The sequence below is a fragment of the Megascapheus bottae genome, chromosome 15, assembly GCF_031878675.1.
Source record: "Megascapheus bottae isolate mThoBot1 chromosome 15, mThoBot2.hap1, whole genome shotgun sequence".
Classification (NCBI taxonomy): domain Eukaryota; kingdom Metazoa; phylum Chordata; class Mammalia; order Rodentia; family Geomyidae; genus Megascapheus; species Megascapheus bottae.
Genome location: NC_143523.1, coordinates 28,335,871 through 28,357,053, shown reverse-complemented (window position 1 = coordinate 28,357,053; position 21,183 = coordinate 28,335,871). Strand labels below are relative to the sequence as shown.

Genomic DNA, 21,183 nt, shown 5'->3' with positions numbered 1-21,183 from the left:
TCTAGTTCCACAGACGTTTCCTATGACATCAAGCTGCCTAGGTTCATACCAATCTGGAAAAGGAAAACAAACAAGCCGGTCACTTTGCCAATTGAATTGGTGAGAAGACATTGAGCCTCGCTCAGGTTATCTACTGCTTACGATTTTTCTCAGTCTTTCTTTGTACCCATCTCTCTCCAGAGTCTACAGTTTTTGCACATGGCCATGTGTTCCTACTAGCCTGTTCCTCATCAGAATTGAAACCCTTCGATATTTTTGAATGCTTTGTCGTACTCTCCACACCGCTTATACTTTCACCCTACCCTCCCCCCCCTTACCCCATCCTAGAGTCTGGACTCCCTCTCCCCTTGCTATCCTGGTCCCCCTGCGTTCTAAGATGCCCGGAGCCTCCCTGCCCTGGGTGCTCCCACTCCCTCCTCCCCCGCCCCCGTCTCTTCCACATCGCAGCCTCAACCGTTCCAAAAATTGACAAAGAAGTTGCAGAGCGAGTGCCACTTCTCGGCGCAGTAGGTCTGGGTGAGCTCGGCGTTCTCCTCCAGCCCATCCGGGTCGGGCCCCGTGGCCATGGGTCGCTCCCGCACGGGATCCGAGGCCATCTTCCTCTTGCCCCCTTTGATCTTCCTCTCGGAAGGTTTTCCTCGGGGTGGCGCGCTAGGGGAAGGCGGGGCCGGAGCCTTGGGGCCCGGAGCGAGAGGCCGGGGTCGCCCCTGGCTCCTGGCCTTGAGCCTGGGCTCCCCAGGGAGGCGCGGGGCCGCAGTGGTGGGGCCGGCGGGCAGGGTGGCGGTGGTGATCAGGCGCAGCTGGGCGCCCTGGCCCTTCTTTCCGGCGCACACGCGGGCGTGGAGGGGCGTGGGGTCGTGGCAAGGCCGCCCCCTCTTGCGCAGCGCGCCCAGCACCTGCTTCCAGTAATGCGAGCGGCGGGCTCCGTAGGCGGCGCAGCGCTCCGGCTCCCCGCGGAAGGCGCACTGCCGGCGCGTCCCGTCCGGGCCCTGGCAGCGCAGTGCCAGTTCGCTGCTGGCTTTGGCTCCGGGGCTGGGCAGCAGGAGCTGCCAATTGCACGCGTGTTGCTCCGGACTCACGAAGCGACCCGAGGAACCGCCTGCCCCCGGACTGGAGGCCGATTGCACCGGGCTGCCAGCTGCCCCCCTGTCCCTCCGGGCCTCCGCGAGGAGGCAGCCGGACGCCAGCAGCAGCAGCAGCAGCAGCGCCGGGAACCATGCTCGCGCCCTCGGAGGACGCATGGTCTGCGGAGTCAGCATCCAGGCGTCTGGGTTTTCCTGCGTGTTTCCAGTGTAGGCCACGCCAGGCGAGGAGTATCCCAGATCTGCGGGTGAAGGCACAGACACTGCTACCCACCGGGTCCCCGGCCGGGAGCCTGCGAACTCCCCCCCCAGACTTCCCGGCAAACCCACTTCCCCCACGGGCAGCCGCAGCTTCAGAGGGGCTTTTCTACAGAGCCTTCCAGTTTCCCACAATCAAAAATGGTTATTTGAAAAGAACTACTTGTGCTTTTGAGATTTCTTCCCCCAGGTACGAGGGGGTTCGATAGTTGCCACTTTTTCAGCTCCTCCACCCTCTCCATTTCCAATGCACTGGCTACAAAATCATCTTCGATTAACTTTTCGGGCGCGTGCAACTTTTACTGCACTTTGGACTTACCGACTTGTGAGCCAGGTGGCAGAACTTGATTAGCGTAGCGGGAAAGACTGAATAGGCGATTAGCCTGTTTGAGCTGCTTCCCAGTGAATGAACGGGTAATCAATGGGAGGGAAAGCCCCACCTCTACTACGCCCCTCCCAAACTCCTCTTGCATTGAGCTTCCCACAGTCAAGGGACCCATACACACTGAGAGAGCAGTACTGCCTGAAACATGAAATAGAAATCTTGTTCTTTTCCCACTGTTTAAAATAATCTTGCAGTTTTAACAAATCTCTCTTTACTTTTATTTTTTTTTCCGGTCCTGGGCTTGAGCTCAGGGCCTGAGCACTGTCCTTGGACTTTCTCAAGGCTAGAGCTCTACCACTTTAGCCTCAGCACCACTTCCAGCTTTTTTTTGGTATGTATGTGGTACCAAGGAATCGAACCCGGGTCTTCACGCATGCTAGACAAGCACTTTACCCACTAGGCCAAACTCCCGGCCCCTCTCTCTTTACTTTTACATAAGTAAATTGTCCCAAAATGAAGCTCAAACAAAAGAACTAAGCTTTAATCCTTAGATAGAACGAAACAAACAACAATCACTAGGATAAACCAGAGTGTTTAAACAATTGTTTTATATATATATATATACATATATATATATACATATATATAGTAATACCAGGTTTGGACTCAGGACTAGTGTAAATTAATGTGTGGTAGAATACTTGTCTAGACTGACATAGCATCATCAAGACACTAAGTTCAAACCCCAGTACCAGAATAAGAAAAGGAGAAAAAAAAAATTGGTTAGAGCAGTAAATAATTAGTCCATTACACAAATGGAACCTTGTCTTTTCAAAACACAAAACAAAAATAAGTAAATAAATAAATTCCCTATTATTTGTATGCGCAAAGCACCAGTGAGTAATCACAGGCTTTTGTTCTGTTGCTGTGGCACTGCTTATTTTATCAGATACTGGATGGAACTGGAATCCATTTTCAGCTAACGAGTGACATCTTGTGGTATTTTCCCTAATTACCATGAAAAGTTTATCTAAAGTTAGAATTATGAGATGTTCCCATGCTTTGCTGTTAATAGCATTGTTCTCAAAGAAAAGTAAATGCACACAGGTGTGCTATGACATACTAAGAAAGGAAAGATATTTTTGTGTTCTGGTCCTGGGGCTTGAAATAAAGGCCAGGCACTGTCCCTGAGGTTTTTTGCTCAAGGCTAGAGCTCTACTTGGGCCACTGCTCCACATCTGCTTTTTGGCAATTAATTTGAGATATGAGTCTCATGGAATTTCTTGTCTGGTTTGGTTTTGAATTGCTATCCTCAGATCTTAACCTCTTGAGTATCTAGGATTATAGGCATGAGCCACAGGCACCAGGCAGGAAAGGTACTTTTTTAAAATGATGGCAAGGATAAGGCCTCTGTATCCTAGACTGGACTTAAACTCACTATGTAGTCCAAGCTGGCCTTGAACTTTTGGATCTGACTGCCTCAGTCTCGCCAGTGCTTGAATTACAGGTAAAAAATGTTTTTGATGCTGAAAACCAGTATGGCCACTCCTTTGGGATGCCAATAACACTTACATATTTATGAAAAAATTAGGTTTCTATTTAAAATTTTCATTCTCTTCCATAAACTTTTTGACCTTATTAGTATTTTCTGCTTGAGGTTTTTTTTTTTGTTGTTGTTGTTGTTTTTGTCAGTCATGGCACTAGAACTCTTCAACTCAAGGCTAACACCCAGTGCCACTTCCAATTTTCTAGTAGTTAACTGGAGATAAGAGTCTCAAGTTCTTTTGTGCCTGGGCTGGCTTTGAACCTAGATCCTCAGATCTCAGCCTTCTGAGTAGCTAGGATTACAGGCATGAGCCACCATGCCCAGTGTCTGCTTGAGTTTTAAACATTCCTTTGTTCAGTAGTTCTTTGAGCAGCTAAGTAATATGGGTAACCAGATAGCTCAACACTAGCCAAAATAAGTATCATAAAAACTTCAGAGATAGAAAGATGTATTTGGGAAGCCAGTTTAGCCTAATGGTAGCGAGCTTGCCTAGCATGCACAAAGTCCTGGGTTTGATTCCTTAGTTACCACATACATAGAAAAAGCCAGAAGTGGTGCTGTGTGGCTTATGTGGTAGCCTTGAGAAAGCTCAAGGACAGTGCCCAGGCCCTGAGTTTTCAAGCCTCAGGACTGGCAAAAAAAAAAAAAAAAAAAAATCGAGGGGGGGAGGGAAATGGGGACCAAGACATGAGAGAGGGTATCAATGTATGTGAAGTAATGCACCTTCTATCTGGCGAATATAATGTAACCCTTCTATTAATTACAATAAAAATATATGAAAAAAAATCGACACCAAAAAAGTTTCCTCTGTGAATTTTCATATGCACTAGGTCTGTTGGCTGTGCTCTTCTCAAAGTGCAGTATTTCCTTACTTCTCTTACAGCATCTAGAAACAGAAAAATCAGTAGGACTATAATGGTAAGGAAAACTTTATTCCAAAAAGTTGTGATTTTACCCTCGTATTAAATGAAAAAAAATCTTCTGCTATCTTTTAGGAGGAAAGAAAATAGACAGAATATTAAAATGAGGGCTAGGAGTGTGGCCTAGTGGTTGTGTGCTTGCCTAATATGCGTGAAGCCCTGGGCTGGATCCTAGGTACCACATACAGAGAAAAAGCCAGAAGTGGTGTTGTGGCTCCAGTGGTAGAGTTCTAGCCTTGAGAAAGCCCAAGGACAGTGTTGAGGTCTGGAGTTCAAGCCCCAGGACTTGCAAAAAAAAAAAAAAAAAGATTAAGCCAACCTGATAAATGTAAACTGCCCTGTATTTATCCCAACAATAAAATGCAATTTTTAAAAAAATGAAATAAAAACTACCAATAGCTACTTAAAAAAAAAAATAATCCGGGAGCGGTGGCTCACAACTATAATCCTAGCTACTCACGAGGCTGAGAGCTAAGGATTGAGACTCAAAGCCAGCTGGGGCACTAAAAAGTCCGTGAGACTCTTATCCCCAATTAATCACTAGAAAGGCAGAAGTGGCACTGTTGCTCAAGGGTTAGGGTGGTAGCCTTGAGCTGAAAAAAATCAGGGACAATGCAGAGGCCCAGCAGTAGTGCACCAGCCTTGAGCTGAAGAGCTCAGGGACAGCACCCAGGCCCAGAGTTCAAGTCCCATGTTGACCCACCCCACCAAAAAAAAGATTTAAATGTGTCCTAGCTGGGAGCTGATGGCTCACGCCTATAATCCTATCTATTCAGGAGGCTGAAATGCAAGGATCACAGTTTCAAGCCAGACCAGGTAAGAAAGTCCCTGAAACTCTTTTTTTTTTTTTTTTTTTTTTTTTTTGCCAGTCCTGGGCTTGAGCTCAGAGCCTGATCACTGTCCTTGGACTTTCTCAAGGCTAGAGCTCTACCACTTAAACCTCAGCACCACATCTGGCTTTTTTCTATGTATGTGGGACGGAGGAATTGAACCCGGGTCTTCACACATGCTAGGCAAGCACTCTACCACTAGGCCAAACTCCCAGTCCCCCTGAAACTCTTTATCTCCAATAAACTCCTCAGTAAAAGTTGGAAGCAATGCTATCACTCAAGTGGTAGAGCACAAATAGGCTCAGGGATAGTACCTGGGCCATGAGTTCAAGCCCAAGTGCCAGCAAAAACATAAATCCTATTTCAGCAAACAAAACTACCAGCTTCCACCCATTGGATTGTTGCTGTTTTTTTCTTCATACTCTGTGGTTGCAGAGTATGTAGTTCTGGGCAGGTCCCCAACATCAACAGGTGTCTTGATTATGTATGTGAACTACCATAAACCCATAAAAGTTACTGTTTTAACCGGTTTTTTAGTGTGTGTGTGTGTGTGTGTGTGTGTGTATGTGTGTGTGTTGTGTGTGTGTACTAGTTAGTCATGGGACTTGAACTCATGGCCTGGGCACTATCTCTGAGTTTCTTTTGCTTAAGACTAGCCACAGTGCCATTTTGGCTCTTTCTGTTTATTATTTTTTGGGAGGTGTCATGGAACTTGACCTCGGCCTGGGTGTTGTCCCTGAACTCTTCAGCTCAAGGCTACCACCCTACCCCTGGGCCTGGGGTGTGTCCCTGAAGTCTTCAGCTCTAGGCTACTACCCTACCCTTGAGCCAAGCCCCATTTCCCATTTTCTAGAGGTTAATTGGAGATAAGAGTCTCAGGTGCTTTTTTGCCCAGGCTGGCTTTGAACCCTGATCCTCAGATCTCAGCCTCCTGAGTAGCTAAGATTACAGGTGTGAGCCACCGAACCGGCACTAGCCTAAGGAGCTAGCCTTGAGCTGAAGAGCTCAGGGATAGTGCTCAGGCCCAAAATTCAAGCCCTATGACTGATCAGCAAAAAAAGAACAAAAGAGTCATAAACTTCCCTGAATCCACTGGCTTTGAACTTCAGTCCTCAGACCTCAGCCTCCTGAGTAGGATTACAAGTGTGCACTACTGGCACCTTAACTACTCTTTTTTTTTTTTTTTTTGAGTAGTCAAGCCTGACACTGAACTTGTATTCCTCCTGCCTCAGCCCCCCAGTATAGATTGAGATTATAGGCCAATACCATAGGCAGTATTGTTTTGGTCTCTTTGAAGCCCTTATCACTCATGTAGTAGTCTTAATTTTTGGCTAAATGAATGCTGTATTTGGTCAGCAAAACCAGCAAAACTTAGTTGTGATAGTGGGAGATAAATGAAGAATCAAATGAAACCAGTGTGAAAATGTGACAATACCTGAATATCAACTTAACCAGATCTTATGTAATAATATAAACAGTGCCTTGCAGTGTCTGACACACAGGGTCCAAATAAGTACTTGTTGGTTTAACAGTAAATATTATTACTAGCTTGGATCTCAGACAAATTACTCAGAGCTTAGTTTCCTCACCTATAAAGTGAAAATTAGAGCTTATAGGCTAAGATACGGTAGAGAAGGTCAAACACTACCAGAGATGCTTAAAGTCCTAGGTTCTATCCCTAGCACTGTGTCACCCCACTCCATTAAAAAACAAGAAGATCATACTTCTCCAACTCCAGCAACCAAAATTTCCTTACAGGTTTGTTTCATTAATTATGTGAGACTTCATGCAGCCTACATATAGGTACTTACATTTTCTGCAAATATTTAATTACTTTATAGTTTCCCATGTTTTTGTAAGCTAAGTACACAGCCTCATTTTATTGCCATAGCCCTCCCAGTGCTATTCATCAACCTCATTTTACAAATGAAAACCAGACTCAAGGATTGAGATGTAAACCTTTTCAGGTGATGAGAAGCCAAAAGGAATGTTTTACGAGCAGAGGAGTTAACATGACACACCAAGTTTTCTGAAGATTAAAGTGTTAGTGGCCATAAAATGGGCCTAGGTAGGTAGGGTCTATTAGCATGAAATTTACAGTGAATCAGGGCCTGCACTGGGTGAAAAAACAGTGGCTTACATACACCTGTAATCTAGCAACGTAGGAGGCACAGATCTGTTGCAGGATGAAGCCCGCCCAGGCAGGAAAGTCCATGAGGCTCTTTTGTCCAATTAATCACCACCAAAAAAAAAAAAAAAAAGCTGGAGGTGGAGCTGTGACTCAAGCGTTAGAGCACTAGCCCCGAGAGGAAAAGGTTAAGGGGAAGAGCCCAGCCTGCGAGTTCAAGCCCCAGTTCTGGCGTTAGCAAAACCATGGGCAGGTTTACACACAACTCCTGGCAAAACCAAACAAGTCCTGGACAGAGCCGCTGTCGACCCTCCCACCGGCACTGCCACCCGGACCAGGGCCCTAAAGCTCCTTCTGTTTGCTCGTCTAGACGCCGCCTTGTCGAGAGGAGGCTCAGGACAGAATAGAATGGAATTCGAGACCCTGGTGTTGGACTTTGGCCAATTCTTCTGTTTCCCGCTTTAGAAAACGGGTGGGACCCCCATTTCATATGTCTGCCTCGTCTTAAGAGGCGAGATCTCTTAGGTCACCCCCACCCCATTTCCACATCAGCACAGACAACTCTCTTTCCGGAATCTCAATGGCCCAGGCCCACGCGACGCCTCAACTTGTCTCCTGTGCTCGCTGTGCGCAGCCCCGCGCGCGGAGCGCTGACGTCACTTCCGGCGCGCTGACGTGCAGCCCGGCGTGTCGACGCCTGCGTCAGCAAAGAGCGGGGCTGGGGGCACCGGGTTTGAAGTCGTGCGGGTCTGAGTGCTGCCGCCGGCGCCTCGGTCTCCGACCCTTTTGGCTCCCCGACCACGGAGGGGACGAGCTCGGGGAGACGGCTAGGCAGATGCCCGAGGGCTCGGGCCAGGACGCCCCGCGCCGCCCCGGCAGTTCCCCTCAGCTGCCTGGCTTGGGCCTGCGCCGCTCCGCTGCGCTGTGTGGAAACTAGCGCCTCGGCGGCGCGGCGCGTCGCTCGCGCGGAGTTCCGAACCGCCGGCGCCGGGCCATGGCGGTCTCCAGGTGGGTCTGACTCGAGATGAGCGGACGGGAAGAGGGGTTGGGCGAGGCCCGGTCTCCACCCCGCGCCGCCAGCCGGAGCCGTGCTCGTCGTCGCTGGCTGGATTCCGGCGTCTCCTTGCCCGGAGTTTGGGAGTTCGCCCCGCGATCGGCGTGGGGTGGACCCGGGTTACTCCTCGTCGGTGTGCTCGGGAATGTCGTTTTCCCGTGAAATAGGCACCTGGGCACGTGAGGGCGGTTCCTTCCTTTCTCTTCTCTGGTTTCTCTACCCCCTTTTCAGTGCTAGGAGTCTTCAGAATCCTAAGTCTGTTTCCTTAACCTCCATTTCGTGGTCCAACCTGGCAGTAACTGTCGGAAGGTGGAAATGGGGATTGGGATCACTATCATCGGAGAGTCCAGCGTGATGGTGCTCATGTTTAATTTACAACTCGAGGGGTATATTCTTCCTAAAGGTAGATTGCTTAACCCGTCTCTTTTACAGTACGCGTTCCCTCTTCCATGTCGAGATCTTAAACGGGTTATTGTGTTTGCTTTCTTTCCAAAGACATCACAGATCTTGAAATTATTTTCTAATATTGTCCATCAGTAGGCAGTCTTTAAGGAAGCGAGAGAAATAGTAACAAGACATTTCTCTGTGTAGCTCCGGGAAAGTCGTGTCGGCCTCCTCCCCTCCCCCCATACGATAGGTGGGTTGAGCACTTTTGAGAGGTTAGATTTTGGTGGCCCGATGTAAGTAAGGAGCATTCTCTGGTAATTCAGTTCATTAAGATTCACCAAGTTCTTTAGGTTGATGAGGTTAACTTTGAAAGAGCTTTGGGTCCTCTTCACACATAGACCAGAGGACAAAGTAATGAAAATAAGTATTTTTCATTCATTTTTCTTCAGTTAAATATATTCCTTGAACACATTATGTGCTGAACTTTTATCTGTTTTGCAAAGAAAGATATAACCTATCTTTCACAGACTCCCTAGATAACTGATGAAATGGTGTGGGAGAAGCTCATGGGAGTTGAGTGAAGTGAGTTGCTAGGTACCGGTAGTATAGGACATCTAATTTTTATTTAATAGATGGGTTGACCCATTCAGTGTGAGGAAATTCTTATTTCAGAACACAGAACAGTAGTTAAAGAAAATACAAGAGGTATTTTATGTTTCTGCATATTCACATATCATAGATACTCTGATACATAAGTTTAGTGTGAAATTTGTTTCTCCTGAGTTACATTGTTTAAGGGAATGAGAACTTTCTTTTTTTAGAGCAGACTTTTTTTGTTTGTTTTGTTTTTTATTTCATTTTTTTCCCAAAGTATTGGGTATAGCTTTTTTTTTTTTTTTTTTTGGCCAATATTGAGGTTTGAATTCAGGACCAGCTCTTGCTGGACTTGCTTATTTGGTTGGTTCTTCATCTTTTGAACTACATACCTAGACCTAACCTTTTGGGAAATGGAGTTTCTTAGATTTTTCTGCCTTTGAACTCCATGCTTCCCCATATCAGCCTCCTTAGTAGCTAAGGTGTGCACACCTGGGCCTGGCTTGTATGTAGCTTTATAGACCTAAATAATACCATCTACACAAAGTCTTACCTGCTTTGGTTAACTAATCCAACTAAGTTTAGGACACCTAATCCCCCCACCCTCCCCACACACACCCCAGGCTTCAGGGCCTGGACACTGTCCTTAAGCCTCTTTGTGCTCAAGGCTTGTACTCTACCACTTGAGCGACATTGACACTTCTAGCTCTTTCTAAGCAGGGCTTCAGCTCAGGGCTTAGGCCCTGTCTCTGAGCTCTTCAGCTCAAGGTTTTCTGGTGATTAATTGGAGGTAAGAGTCTCACGGACTTTCGTGCCTGGGCTGGCTTTGAGCCTCCTGAGTAGCTAGCATTGCAGGCGTGAACCACCAACACCCAGCAGGACATCTAATTCTGAATTGAATGCTTCCATTAAGATAAAAAATAATAATGATAATAACAGTAGTGCTCCTTTCTGTAGATTTTTGTTATTGTTGGTTGTGATCATAGGGCTTGAATTCAGGGACTGGGCACCATCCCTGAGCTTTTCCCTTTCAAGACTAGCACTCTACCACTGTAAGTCACAGCTCCATTTCCAATTTTCTGGTGGTTAATTGGAGATAGAGTCTCATGGACTTTCCTCTCTGGACTACCCTTTGAACCACTATCCTGGATTTGAACTGCAATCCTCAGATTACAGGGGTGAGCCACCAGTGCCCAGTTTTAAGCTATTCTTTATGTACTAAGCACATCCCTCCTTCCCTCCCTCCCTCTTTCCTTCCTTTTTCTTTTTTTTCAGTTCTGAGACTTAAACTCAGGGCCTAGGCCCTGTCCTTGGACACTTTTTTTTTTTGCTCAAGGCTAGCATTCTGCCATTTGAGCCACAGCACCACATCTGGCTTTTTCTGAGTATGTGGTACGGAGGAATCGAACCCAGGGCTTTGTGCATGGTAGGTGAGCATTCTACCACTAGGCCGAGTTCAAGCTCCATGAGCCACATACAAAAAAAGAAGTAGCCTTGGAGCCAAGCACTAGTGGCTCATGCCTATAATCCTAGCTAATCAGGAGGAGGAGACAAGGTGTTAATGTATAGCTGATTGAACTTTTTTTTTTTTGGCCAGTCCTGGGCTTGCACTCAGGGCTTGGGCACTGTCCTTGAGCTTTCTCAAGGCTAACACTCTACCACTTGAGCCACAGCACCAGTTCCAGATTTTTCTGTGAGGGCTTCGTGCACCCTAGGCAAGTACTCTACTACTAGGCTACACTTTGGGCCCTGAGTTAGTTGTTTTGCCTTCACTTCTCAAATGCTGGCCCGGGATAATAGATATGTGCAACAACACCAGAAGCCTAGGTATAGCTTTTCTGTTAAGGATTTTTTTTTTTTTTTTTTTTTTTTTTTTGTGATACTGGGCCTTTGAACTCAGGGGCCTCATGCTTGCTAATCTGGTTTTCTGCCATTTGGACTATGCTTCCAGCCCAGTTTTGCCTTAAAAAAAAAAAGGAGGGGGGTAGGGGTAAAAAAAGGAAAATATAGCTTTGAATATTGTCCAGGATTATAGTTTTTTGTTTGTTTTTTATCTTCTGTTTTTCTTTTGGGCAAATCCTAGGGTTTGAACTCTGAGCCTGGGCTCTGTCCCTTAGCTTCTCTGTGCTCAAGGCAAGTACTCTACCACTTCAGCCACGGCACTACATGTGGCTTTTTCTGAGTAGTTTATTGGAGATAAGAGTCTCATGGACTTTCTTGCTTGGTCTGGCTTCGAGCTGCAACCCTCAGATTGCTTCCTGAATAACTAGGATTACAGTTGTAAGCCACTTAAAATAATTGTTTTTTTGTGGTACTGAGGTTTGAATACAAGGTCTTCAATAGGATGCTGCCCTACCACATGAGCCATGCCATTTTTTTGCTGTTTATTTTTGAGATAGGGTCTTTGGAACCTCTCTGTTTTTGCCGGTTTTGAAACAGTCCTAGTCTCAGCCACTTTAAAGACACAAATCACAGAAGTCTGTGTTAGGGTTTTTTTTTTTGCCAGTCTTGGAGCTTGAACTCAGGGCTTGAGCAGGCACTCTACCATTAGGCCACACTCCTGGCCCCTGGTTAGATTTTTTTTTTTTTGTGGGTTGTGGGACTTGAACTCTGGGCCTGGGCCCCTGTCCCTGAGCTCTTCAGCTCAAGGCTACTACCCTACTCCTTGAGCCACAGCACCACTTCTGGTTTTCTGGTAGTTAATTGGAGATAAGAGTCTGATAAGAGTCTCTTGGACTTTAGTGCTTGGGCTGGCTTTGAACCTTGATCCTCAGATCTTATCTCAGCTGCCTTAGTAGCTAGGTACAGGGGTGAGCCTCAGCACCTGGCTTTCCTGGGGAGATAGGACCATCTTCCCACTTGAGCATGGGCCTGGACCTGGAGTGCAATCTTCCTATTTTAGGCTTGTTAGTGTAGCAAGAATGACAAGCATGTACCACTATGTCTAGCTTCTTCCACTGAGATGGAGTCTTGAAAGTTCTCTGCTTAGTTGGCCTAGAACTATAATCCTCATTTTAGCCTCCCATGTAGCTAGGATGATAGTATGAGCTATCAGTGCCTGATTCTAGGATTATAGAACTTAAGGCCTAGGAGCTACCCCTGAGCTTTTTTTGCTCAAGGTTAGTACTCTACCACTTTGTGCCACAGCTCTACTTTAGTTACTTTTGGGTGGTTAATTGGAGATGATCTCTCAGCCTTTTGTGCCTGGGCTGGCTTCAGACCATGATCTTAGATCTCAGCCTCTTGAATAGCTAGGATTATTAGGCATGAACCACCAGTGCTTTTTTTTTTTTGTCAGTCCTGGGCTTGAGCTCAGGGCCTGAGCACTGTCCTTGGACTTTCTCAAGGCTAGAGCTCTACCACTTGAGCCTCAGCACCACTTCCGGCTTTTTTCTGTGTATGTGGTACCGAGGAATCGAACCCGGGTCTTCATGCATGCTAGGCAAGCACTTTAACCACTAGGCCAAACTCCCGGCCCCGTGCTTTTTATTTTTTAAGGGATTTTTAAATTTGCCTGTTGATGACACACTTGATTTGAATTGACTTGTAATTATTCTTACATAGCCTTGTAATTATTCTTATTTTCTTTTGCCAGTCCTGGGACTTGAACTCAGGACCTGAGCACTGTCCTTGGACTTTTCTCAAGGCTGGAGCTCTACCACTTGAGCCACCACACCACTTCCAGCTTTCTTCTATATATGTGGTGCCGAGGAATTGAACTCGGGTCTTCATGCATGCTACACAAGTACTCTACCACTAGGCCAAACCCCGGACCCTCTACTTCTGGCTTTTTGATAGTTGATTGGAGATAAGCTTCTCAGGCCCTTTCTCCCTGGCTGGCTTCAAATCTTGGTCCTCAGTTCTCAACCTCCAGAGTAGCAAGGATTCTAGACATGAGCCATTGGCATCTGGCCAGGTGTGTGTGTGTGTGTGTGTGTGTGTGTGTGTGTGTGTGTGTGTGTGTGTGTGTGTGTGTGTGTGTGTGTGTGTGTGTATGTGTATGTATTTTGCCAGTCCTGGGACTTGAATTCAGGGCCTAGGCACTGTTCTTGGATACTTTGCTTAAGGCTAGTAAATACTCTGCCACTTGAGCCACAGTGCCACTTCTGGCTTTTTCTGTGTATTTGGTCTGAGGAATTGAACCCAGGGCTTCATACCTGCTAGGCAAATACTCTACCATTAGGCCATACTCCTGGCTCCCAGATTATTACTTTAATAAAATTATATAAGAGGTTTTAGATTTTTTAAATCAGAGATGGAGGGTAGGAAAAATGCCCAGAAGGAAATAGCATAGCTTGGTTATACTTTTTCATCATTCATTTACTCATTATATACTGAATGGTTTCTATGTTTTAGGTATCAAATATAAAGGTAGAGTGTCCATTCTCAGAAAGTTTCATGTTTTGGGTGAGAGGTACACCTGGTCTTATGCACCTGACTTTGATGATGTTTTACCTCTTCATATTTGTTCTTAGTGCTAATGTGTTAATTTATCTTCTTGTTTAGAAGAAGATAACATGGCGTAGTTTCACATCCATAATATGAAACTGGAAGATGTGTTTTTATTTATTTTACTTTATATATGCCAGTCTTGGGGCTTGAACTAAGAGCTTGAGATTTTGTACACAAGGCTAGTAGTGCACACTACTTGAACCACAGCTCCCCTGGCTTTATTTTTCTTGCAGAAGTCTCCACAAGAGGGCACTGGCTTTCATCCTTAAGTGTCCCCTGAAAAACCAAGCTGTTATTTCCCCAAATACTCTCTTACTCTTGTCTTCTTGTTTCCTCTCCTTTTTCTACTTTGAGAACAATGATTAGGCATCTCCTACAGCAGTATTATAGATCTTTATCCATAAAGACTCAGCATATTTACTGACTCAAACTTAAGAGGAAATAATCCAGATTTATAATTTTATTTTTTTTTTATTATAGGCTTGATCGTCTTTTTATCTTACTGGATACTGGCACTACTCCAGTTACAAGAAAAGCTGCTGCACAACAACTTGGAGAAGTAGTGAAGCTTCATCCTCATGAACTAAATAATCTGTTATCTAAAGTAAGAACTCACTTTTTTTCTTAGTATAATTGTAGAGTCTTGAATATGGATTGGGAATAAAACAAAGGTAGAAGTCCACCTTTTTTTTCCCCGGTCCTGGGGCTTGAACTCTCATGCCCTGGGCACTGTCCTTGGACATTCTGCTCAAGGCTTGATCTCTGCCACTTGAGCCACAGCACCACTTATGGCTTTTTCTTTCTTTCTTTTTTTTTTTTTTTTTTTTGCCATTCCTGGGCTTGAGCTCAGGGCCTGAGCACTGTCCTTGGACTTTCTCAAGGCTAGAGCTCTACCACTTGAGCCTCAGCACCACTTCTGGCTTTTTTTTTTTTTTGTATGTATGTGGTACCAGGGAATCGAACCCGGGTCTTCATGCATGCTAGGCAAGCACTTTAACCACTAGGCCAAACTCCCGGCCCCCACTTAGGGCTTTTTCTGTACATGTAGTACCAAGGAATTGAATCTATGGCTTTGTGCATGCTTGCTAGGTGAGCACTCTACCACTAGGATATACTCACTGCAGAAGTCCATCTCAAGTAACAATTTGTAATAGTAATTTAATAGTTCTCCAAGTAGTTTTGAGAATTTTACCAATTCTGATTGTTGTGGGGTTTTTTTGGGTCAGTTGTTGGGCTTTAACTCAAAACCTTGACACTGTCCCCGATACTGCTAGAGCTGGTGCTCTACCACTTTGAGTCATACTGTCACTTGTGGTTTTCTGGTAGTTATTTGGAGATAAGAATCTCTTGGAAGCTGGGCATGGCGCCTCACGCCTGAAATCCTAGCTACTCAGGAGGCTGAGTTTTTGGGATCACCATTCAGAGCCAGCCCAGGCACTCAAAGAACATGAGACTCTTATCTCCAATTAACCTCTAGAAAATGGGAAGTGGGGTTGAGACTCAAGGGGTATGGCAGTTCAAGGGTAATGCCATACCCCTTGAGCTGAAATGCTCAGAGACAGCACCCAGGCCCAGAGTTCAAGCCCAAATGACACCCCCCCCCCAAAAAAAAAAAAAAGTCTCATGGACTCTTCATATCTGAGCCTCTTGAGAAGTTAGGATTACAGGCATGAGCCACTGGCCCTTGCTATTTGTGTGTGAGTGTGTGTGTATGCGCGCACGTGCGCACGTTTGCTAATACAGGGTCTTGAACTTGGCCTCCTATTTTTTTTTTTTTGCCAGTCCTGGGCTTGAGCTCAGGGCCTGAGCACTATCCTTGGACTTACTCAAGGCTAGAGCTCTACAGCTTGAGCCTCAGCACCATTTCCGGTTTTTTTGTTCTATGTATGTGGTACCAAGGAATCAAACCCCGGTCTTTGTGCATACTAGGCAAGCACTCTACCACTCAGCCAAACTCCCGGCCATTTGGCCTCCTATTCTTGTTTCTTCAGCCATGAATCTCTAGTTCTGTCTCTTTGATGATTAGAGATATGAAACTCTTTGAATTGTCTCTCTCTGTCTGGCTTTGAACCTCAGATCTCAGTCTGAGTAGTCAGGATTGTAAACATAACTGAGGGCACCTGGTTGTTGTTGTTGTTGTTGTTTTTTAGCTAAAATCAAGTATTAATTGCTTAAGAAATTTAATGTTATAGAACCTTTATATCACAAATTTGAATTGACCCAGTTTGGTAATGAACTAAGTTGTTCATCTGGTTTGTTAGTGATCTAACTTGTTCTTAATAGATAATAATTATAGTTAGTAGTTTTCAAATGTGTAGTAATTGAAATATATAAGAAGTTTCTTGTCACCCAGGTGCTGGTGGCTCATACCTGCATTCCTGGCTACTCAGGAGGCGGAGATCTGAAGATCACAGTTAAAAGCTAATCTGGGCAGGAAAGTCTATGAGTCCAGAGACTCTTATCTCCAATTAACCACCAGAAAACTGGAATTGGGGCTGTGGCTCAGGGGGTAAAGTACTAGCCTTGAGCTAAAGAGCTCAGGGACAATGCCCACGCCTAGAGTTCAGTCCCCCATAGTCAGGAGAAAAAAAAATCTCCTCAACCTCCCAAATAGTTAGAATTACAGGCATGCAATTGGCCCAGCAGTGTTATTAGTGTTATTTGTTCTTAAATATTTTTTCTTTCTGATTTTGCAGATAGGATTGTTTCCATTCTTTTTCTTTTGGGGGGGGGGAATGGGAGTGTGCATGGGATTTTTGAACTGCGGGCCTGAGCTTTTCTGCTCAAGGGTAGTACTCTACCAGTTGGTGGATAAGAATCTCACGGACTTTACTGCCTGTGCAAACTGACTTCAAGCTATGATCCTAAGATCTCAGCCACCTGAGTAGTTAAGATTACAGGTGTGAGCCAAGTACCCAGCTAGGATTATTTTTTTAAATTTTATTTCTAATCATTTAATATATAGATATATGGTCTTTGTGCATTTCTCTCATGGTATATAAGCTTGCTAAATTTGTTTCACTACTTGTGTGTAGCTTTTAAAGATGTGTGTGTATTTTGTTTTCTTTTTTGTGACCCTTCATTAAGTAATGGGTGTGATTAATCAAATATGTACTTTTAGAATATTAAAGTAGCTTTGTTGACACAGTGAGTCTGACTAGAAAAAATAGCTATTAGCCGGGTGTGGTGGCTTATGCCTGTAATCCTAGCTACTCAGGAGGTTGAGATCTGAGGATCAAGGTTCAAAGCCAGCCTGGGCACAAAGGGACTTGAGACTCTTATCTCCAATTAACCTCTAGAAAACAGGAAGTGGTGCTTAGCTCAAAGATAGGGTGGTAGCCTTAAGCTGAAGAGCTTAGGGACAATGCTCAGGCCCAGGGGTAGGGTGGTAGGTAGCCTTGAGCTGAAGAACTCAGGGACAGCACCCAGACCTTTTAGAGTTCAAGCCCCATGACCCCCCCTCCCAAAAAAAAAAAAAACTATTGTAAAAATGTATGTAAGTTTTCTTTTGTTTGAAGTTTCTTATGGTTAAGATGGTGGATATTTTCATCAGATAATAAAACTTTATAAATGCATTTTGTTATTGCTTAGGTATTTTATGGTTTTGATGGGCTGCTAAATTATGAAATTATTAAGTAAATTTATATTTTCCTGTTCTAGGTACTTTAGCAAACTTTTCATGTATATATGTATATATATAACTTTTATTTCCTAATTATTTTAAGGTATTGATTTATTTGAGAAGTGCAAATTGGGATACCCGGATTGCTGCAGGACAAGCTGTTGAAGCTATAGTGAAAAATGTACCTGAGTGGAATCCAGTGCCAAGAACCAAACAAGGTGCCTTTAAGTGAAAAAAGTAGCTTGAAGTAAAAAACTGAATCATGGAATTAACAATATTATATTTAAATATTATTTTAGTAATATCAAATTATATTTTAATAATTTCTATTTAAAGGCTTAGTTTTCATGATAAACTTGATAGACTGCAATAATGTATAAGGTAGTTGGATTTTTTTTGTTGTTGTTTGTTTGTTTTTATTTTTATTTTTTTGTTTGGTTACTCCAGATACCCCACTCCCAGTAAAGCCAGCCACAAAAAATAACTGTACTATGGTTTGAACTTAGGGCTTTGTGCTTGTTAGGCAAATACTCATGACTCCAGCTCTAGCTTTAATTCCTTTTCATCTAGACATTCACTTTTTGACTGGGCTATCGTCTGATCTCGACGCTTTACCTATGCCTCCTAATTAGCTAGATAACAGACATGGAACACTACTCCTGGCTTGTTATTTGAGATAGCGGTTGCAGGGTTGCACCAACTTTTTGTTCAGATTGGCCTTGAATTGCGGTATTACTTCCTTTTTGCCTTCTAACTAGCTGAATGCAGGTATGTTCCATTGCAATTGACTTAAAGATCTTAATAAGCTTTATTTTAGATTCTAGAATTGGGTAGTACTTCATCTCATAACATACAATAAAAATTCCCTAAATAAATCAGTTTCTTTTCTTTTTTTGGCCTATTCTGGGGCTTGAACTCAGGGATTGGACACTGTCCCGAGCTTTTTTGCCCAGGCTGGCTTTGAACAACCATCCTCTGATCTCAGCCTAATAAGTAACTAGGATTACAGACATGAGCCATCAGTGCCTGGCCAGATTCATTTTGAAGTCACTTGAATACCATAGGTTTAGCTTGCTTGAAGTTTCAGCTTTTATTGGTTGGCACTTAATTTTTTGATTTACTGTACTAATGTGTACTAATGTGACCAAGAGGAGTTACAACTTGTTTTAGAAGAGAACCTTTTTCTGGCTCATTATCCATACTTATTTTGCATTATTATATTCAAATTCTTACTGATCTATTATTGTTATTATTATGATTGTTATTATTGCCAGTCTTGGAGCTTAAACTCAGGGCCTGAGCACTGTCCTTGGGTTTTCTCAAGGCTACCATTCTACCATTTGAGCCACAGTACCACTTCTGGCTTTTCCTGTGTATTGTACCAAGGAATCGAACCCAGATTTTCATGCGTGCTAGGCAACGCTCTACCACTAGGCCATATACATGGCCCTAAATTGCTTCTTATACTAGCATTGAAATTTATAGTAATGTTGTTGGAAAATGTAAAATATTCATGAGTTCCCTTAATCTAAGTTTATACCTAGTTTGCAGATTAATTATACTGCAAATAATAGCCAAATAAACCATTACTTTAGTGAAAAATTACATTATATTTTAAAATGTGTATTCTGTGTTTTCAGGCTTCAAATGAATGTATAATTTGCTTTAAGTATGGTAACTGAATCATTTTAATGGGCAGTTTTTTGTTGTTAGATTTTGGTGCTGGTGCTAGGGCTTAAATTTATGGCCCAGGTATTATTCTTGAGCTTTTTTTTTTTTTTTTTTTTTTTTTGCTTAGGGCTAGTGCTCTACTACATGAACCACAGCTCCACTTTTGGGTTTTTTTGACAGTGAATTTGAAATGAGTTTCATGGACTGTCTTGCCAGGTCTGCTTCAACTAATAATCTTTAGCTCTAAGCTTCCTAAATAGCTAGGACCACAGGCATGATCACATGTACCAAGCTACATGGAAAGTATTTTTTTGTTTTTGTTTTTTTTGCCAGTCCTAGGGCTTGAACTCAGGGCATGGGCACTGTCCTTAAGCTTTCTGCAGGCTAGAGCTCTACCACTTGAGCCACTCTGGCTTTTTCAGTGTATATGGTACTGAGGAATCTAACCCGAGTACTTGTGCATACTAGGCAAGCACTCTTAACCACTGAGCCACTTGTCTCCCACTTTAGCATTGTAGTACACTCATGATGCTAATAAATGGGAATAGCCTGATCTTTAATATACATTTCAACATAAGGATAGCATTTCTTTTTCTCCTCCCCCTCCCTCTCCTCTTCCTCCTCCTCCTTTTTTCCTCGTCCTCATCTTCCTCCTCCTCCTCCTTCCTTTTCCTTCTTTTTTTTTTTTTTTTGCCAGTCCTGAGGGACTGATCACTGTCCTTGGGCTTTCTCAAAGCTAGAACTACACCACTGGAGCCAGAACAACACTTCCAGCTTTTCTATGTATGTGGTACCAAGGAAACCCAGGTCTTCATGCATGCTAGGCAAGCACTCTACCATTAGGCCAAACTCCCAACCAGGATAGCATCTTTCTTTCTCTCTTTTCTTTGCTCTCCTCCCTCCCTCCCTTCTTCCCTCCCTCCCTCCCTCTCTTCCTTCCTTCTTTCCTTCTTTCCTTCCTTCCTGGGTCATGGGACTTGAACTCAGCCTGGGTGCTGTCCCTGGGCTCTTCAGCTCAAGGCTACAGTCCTACCCTTGAACCAAGCCCCACTGTTTTCTAGAGGTTAACTGGAGATAAGAGTCTCAGGTCCTTTTGTGCCCTGGCTGGCTTTGAACCTTGATCCTCAGATCTCAGCCTCCCGAGTAGCTAGAATTACAGGTGTGAGCTACCCCATCCAGCTAGCATTTCTTTATGTAACATGTTTTCATAGTTGGAAATAGTTAAACCCACTAACATTCTGCCGCTCTAAAAGGAATGTTTCAGCTGGGTGCTTGTGGCTCATGCCTATAATCCTACTACTCAGGAGGCTGAGATCTGAGGATCAAGATTCAAAGCCAGCCTAGGCATGAAACTCCTTGAGATTCATTTCCAGGAAAGTTCATGAGACCATGATCTCCAAATAACCGCCACAAAACCAGAAGTGACACTGTGGTTCAGTGTGTTAGAGTGGTAGCCTTAAGCTAGTTCAGGGACAGCTCCCAGGCCCAGAGTTCAAACCTTACAACTGACAAAAAAATAACTAACTAAATAAATAAATGAAAGGAATGTTTGAATTTTTTTGTCTTTCTTTTTTGTTTGTTTGTTTTTTCCAGCCCTGGGACTTGAACTCAGTGCCTGGACACTGTTCTTAGGCTTTTTCAAGGCTAGTGCTCTGTCACTTGAGCCATGGCATCACTTTCAGCTTTTTCTGTGTATGTGGTACCAAGGAATTGAACCCAGGACCGCATGCATGCTAGGCAAGCACTCCATTGCTAGGCCACACTCCTGGCCCTGAAAATTTCAATTTTAAAATTCATTCATAGATAACTAAGAATTGATCGTAAGTTATAGTAGTCTTATTTCTTTTTTTTTTTTCTCTTAAGATGTTACTGCCACACACCATATTGATACATTATTGTTCTACACTTTAGCTATATGGTCAACTCAATATTTTAAAATTAACTTCTAGAATCAACCTCAGAAAGTTCTATGGAAGATTCGTCTCCTACAGATCGATTAAATTTCGACAGGTTTGATATATGTAGATTATTACAACATGGTGCATCACTTTTGGGATCTGCTGGTGCAGAATTTGAAGTCCAAGATGAAAAATCAGGTATGTAATAATTCTGTAGAGAAGTCTGAAATTTGTGCTTTTATCATTTGGTATGCTTTTTAATATCAGTCATCCTAATTTAGCATATCATGAAATATAAATCTACGTTTTCAAATAGATGTTATGGATGGAAAATGTAATCAGCAAACACTATGATTATTTTCTTCGTCTTAGTGAATGTGCACTACATATCAGTAATTTTATTAATGTTACCTAAG

The 21,183-nt window shown here is 43.8% G+C and overlaps 2 protein-coding genes across 2 annotated transcripts in view; one reads left to right on the top strand and one right to left on the bottom strand.

Annotated features, from left to right (window-relative positions):
- Nucleotides 1-439: 439 nt before the first annotated feature.
- Nucleotides 440-1,241, bottom strand: Fgfbp3 (fibroblast growth factor binding protein 3). The gene has a single exon (XM_090346927.1). The coding sequence runs from the start codon at nt 1,239-1,241 to the stop codon at nt 450-452; it is 792 nt and encodes a 263-aa protein (XP_090203053.1). The 3' UTR covers nt 440-449.
- Nucleotides 1,242-7,817: 6,576 nt separating this feature from the next.
- Nucleotides 7,818-21,183, top strand: part of Btaf1 (B-TFIID TATA-box binding protein associated factor 1) — an 80,497-nt gene continuing 67,131 nt past the window's right edge. The window contains exons 1-4 of the mRNA XM_090346271.1: nt 7,818-8,097; nt 14,057-14,180; nt 17,302-17,416; nt 20,819-20,965. Of these exons, the coding sequence (XP_090202397.1) occupies nt 8,084-8,097; nt 14,057-14,180; nt 17,302-17,416; nt 20,819-20,965 (400 nt within the window). The 5' untranslated portion in view covers nt 7,818-8,083. The remainder of the gene's footprint in view (nt 8,098-14,056; nt 14,181-17,301; nt 17,417-20,818; nt 20,966-21,183) is intronic.

Bases quoted from the DNA above. Each gene is read 5' to 3' on its own strand.
- Fgfbp3 (XM_090346927.1), bottom strand. From the start codon at position 1,241: ATGCGTCCTCCGAGGGCGCGAGCATGGTTCCCGGCGCTGCTGCTGCTG.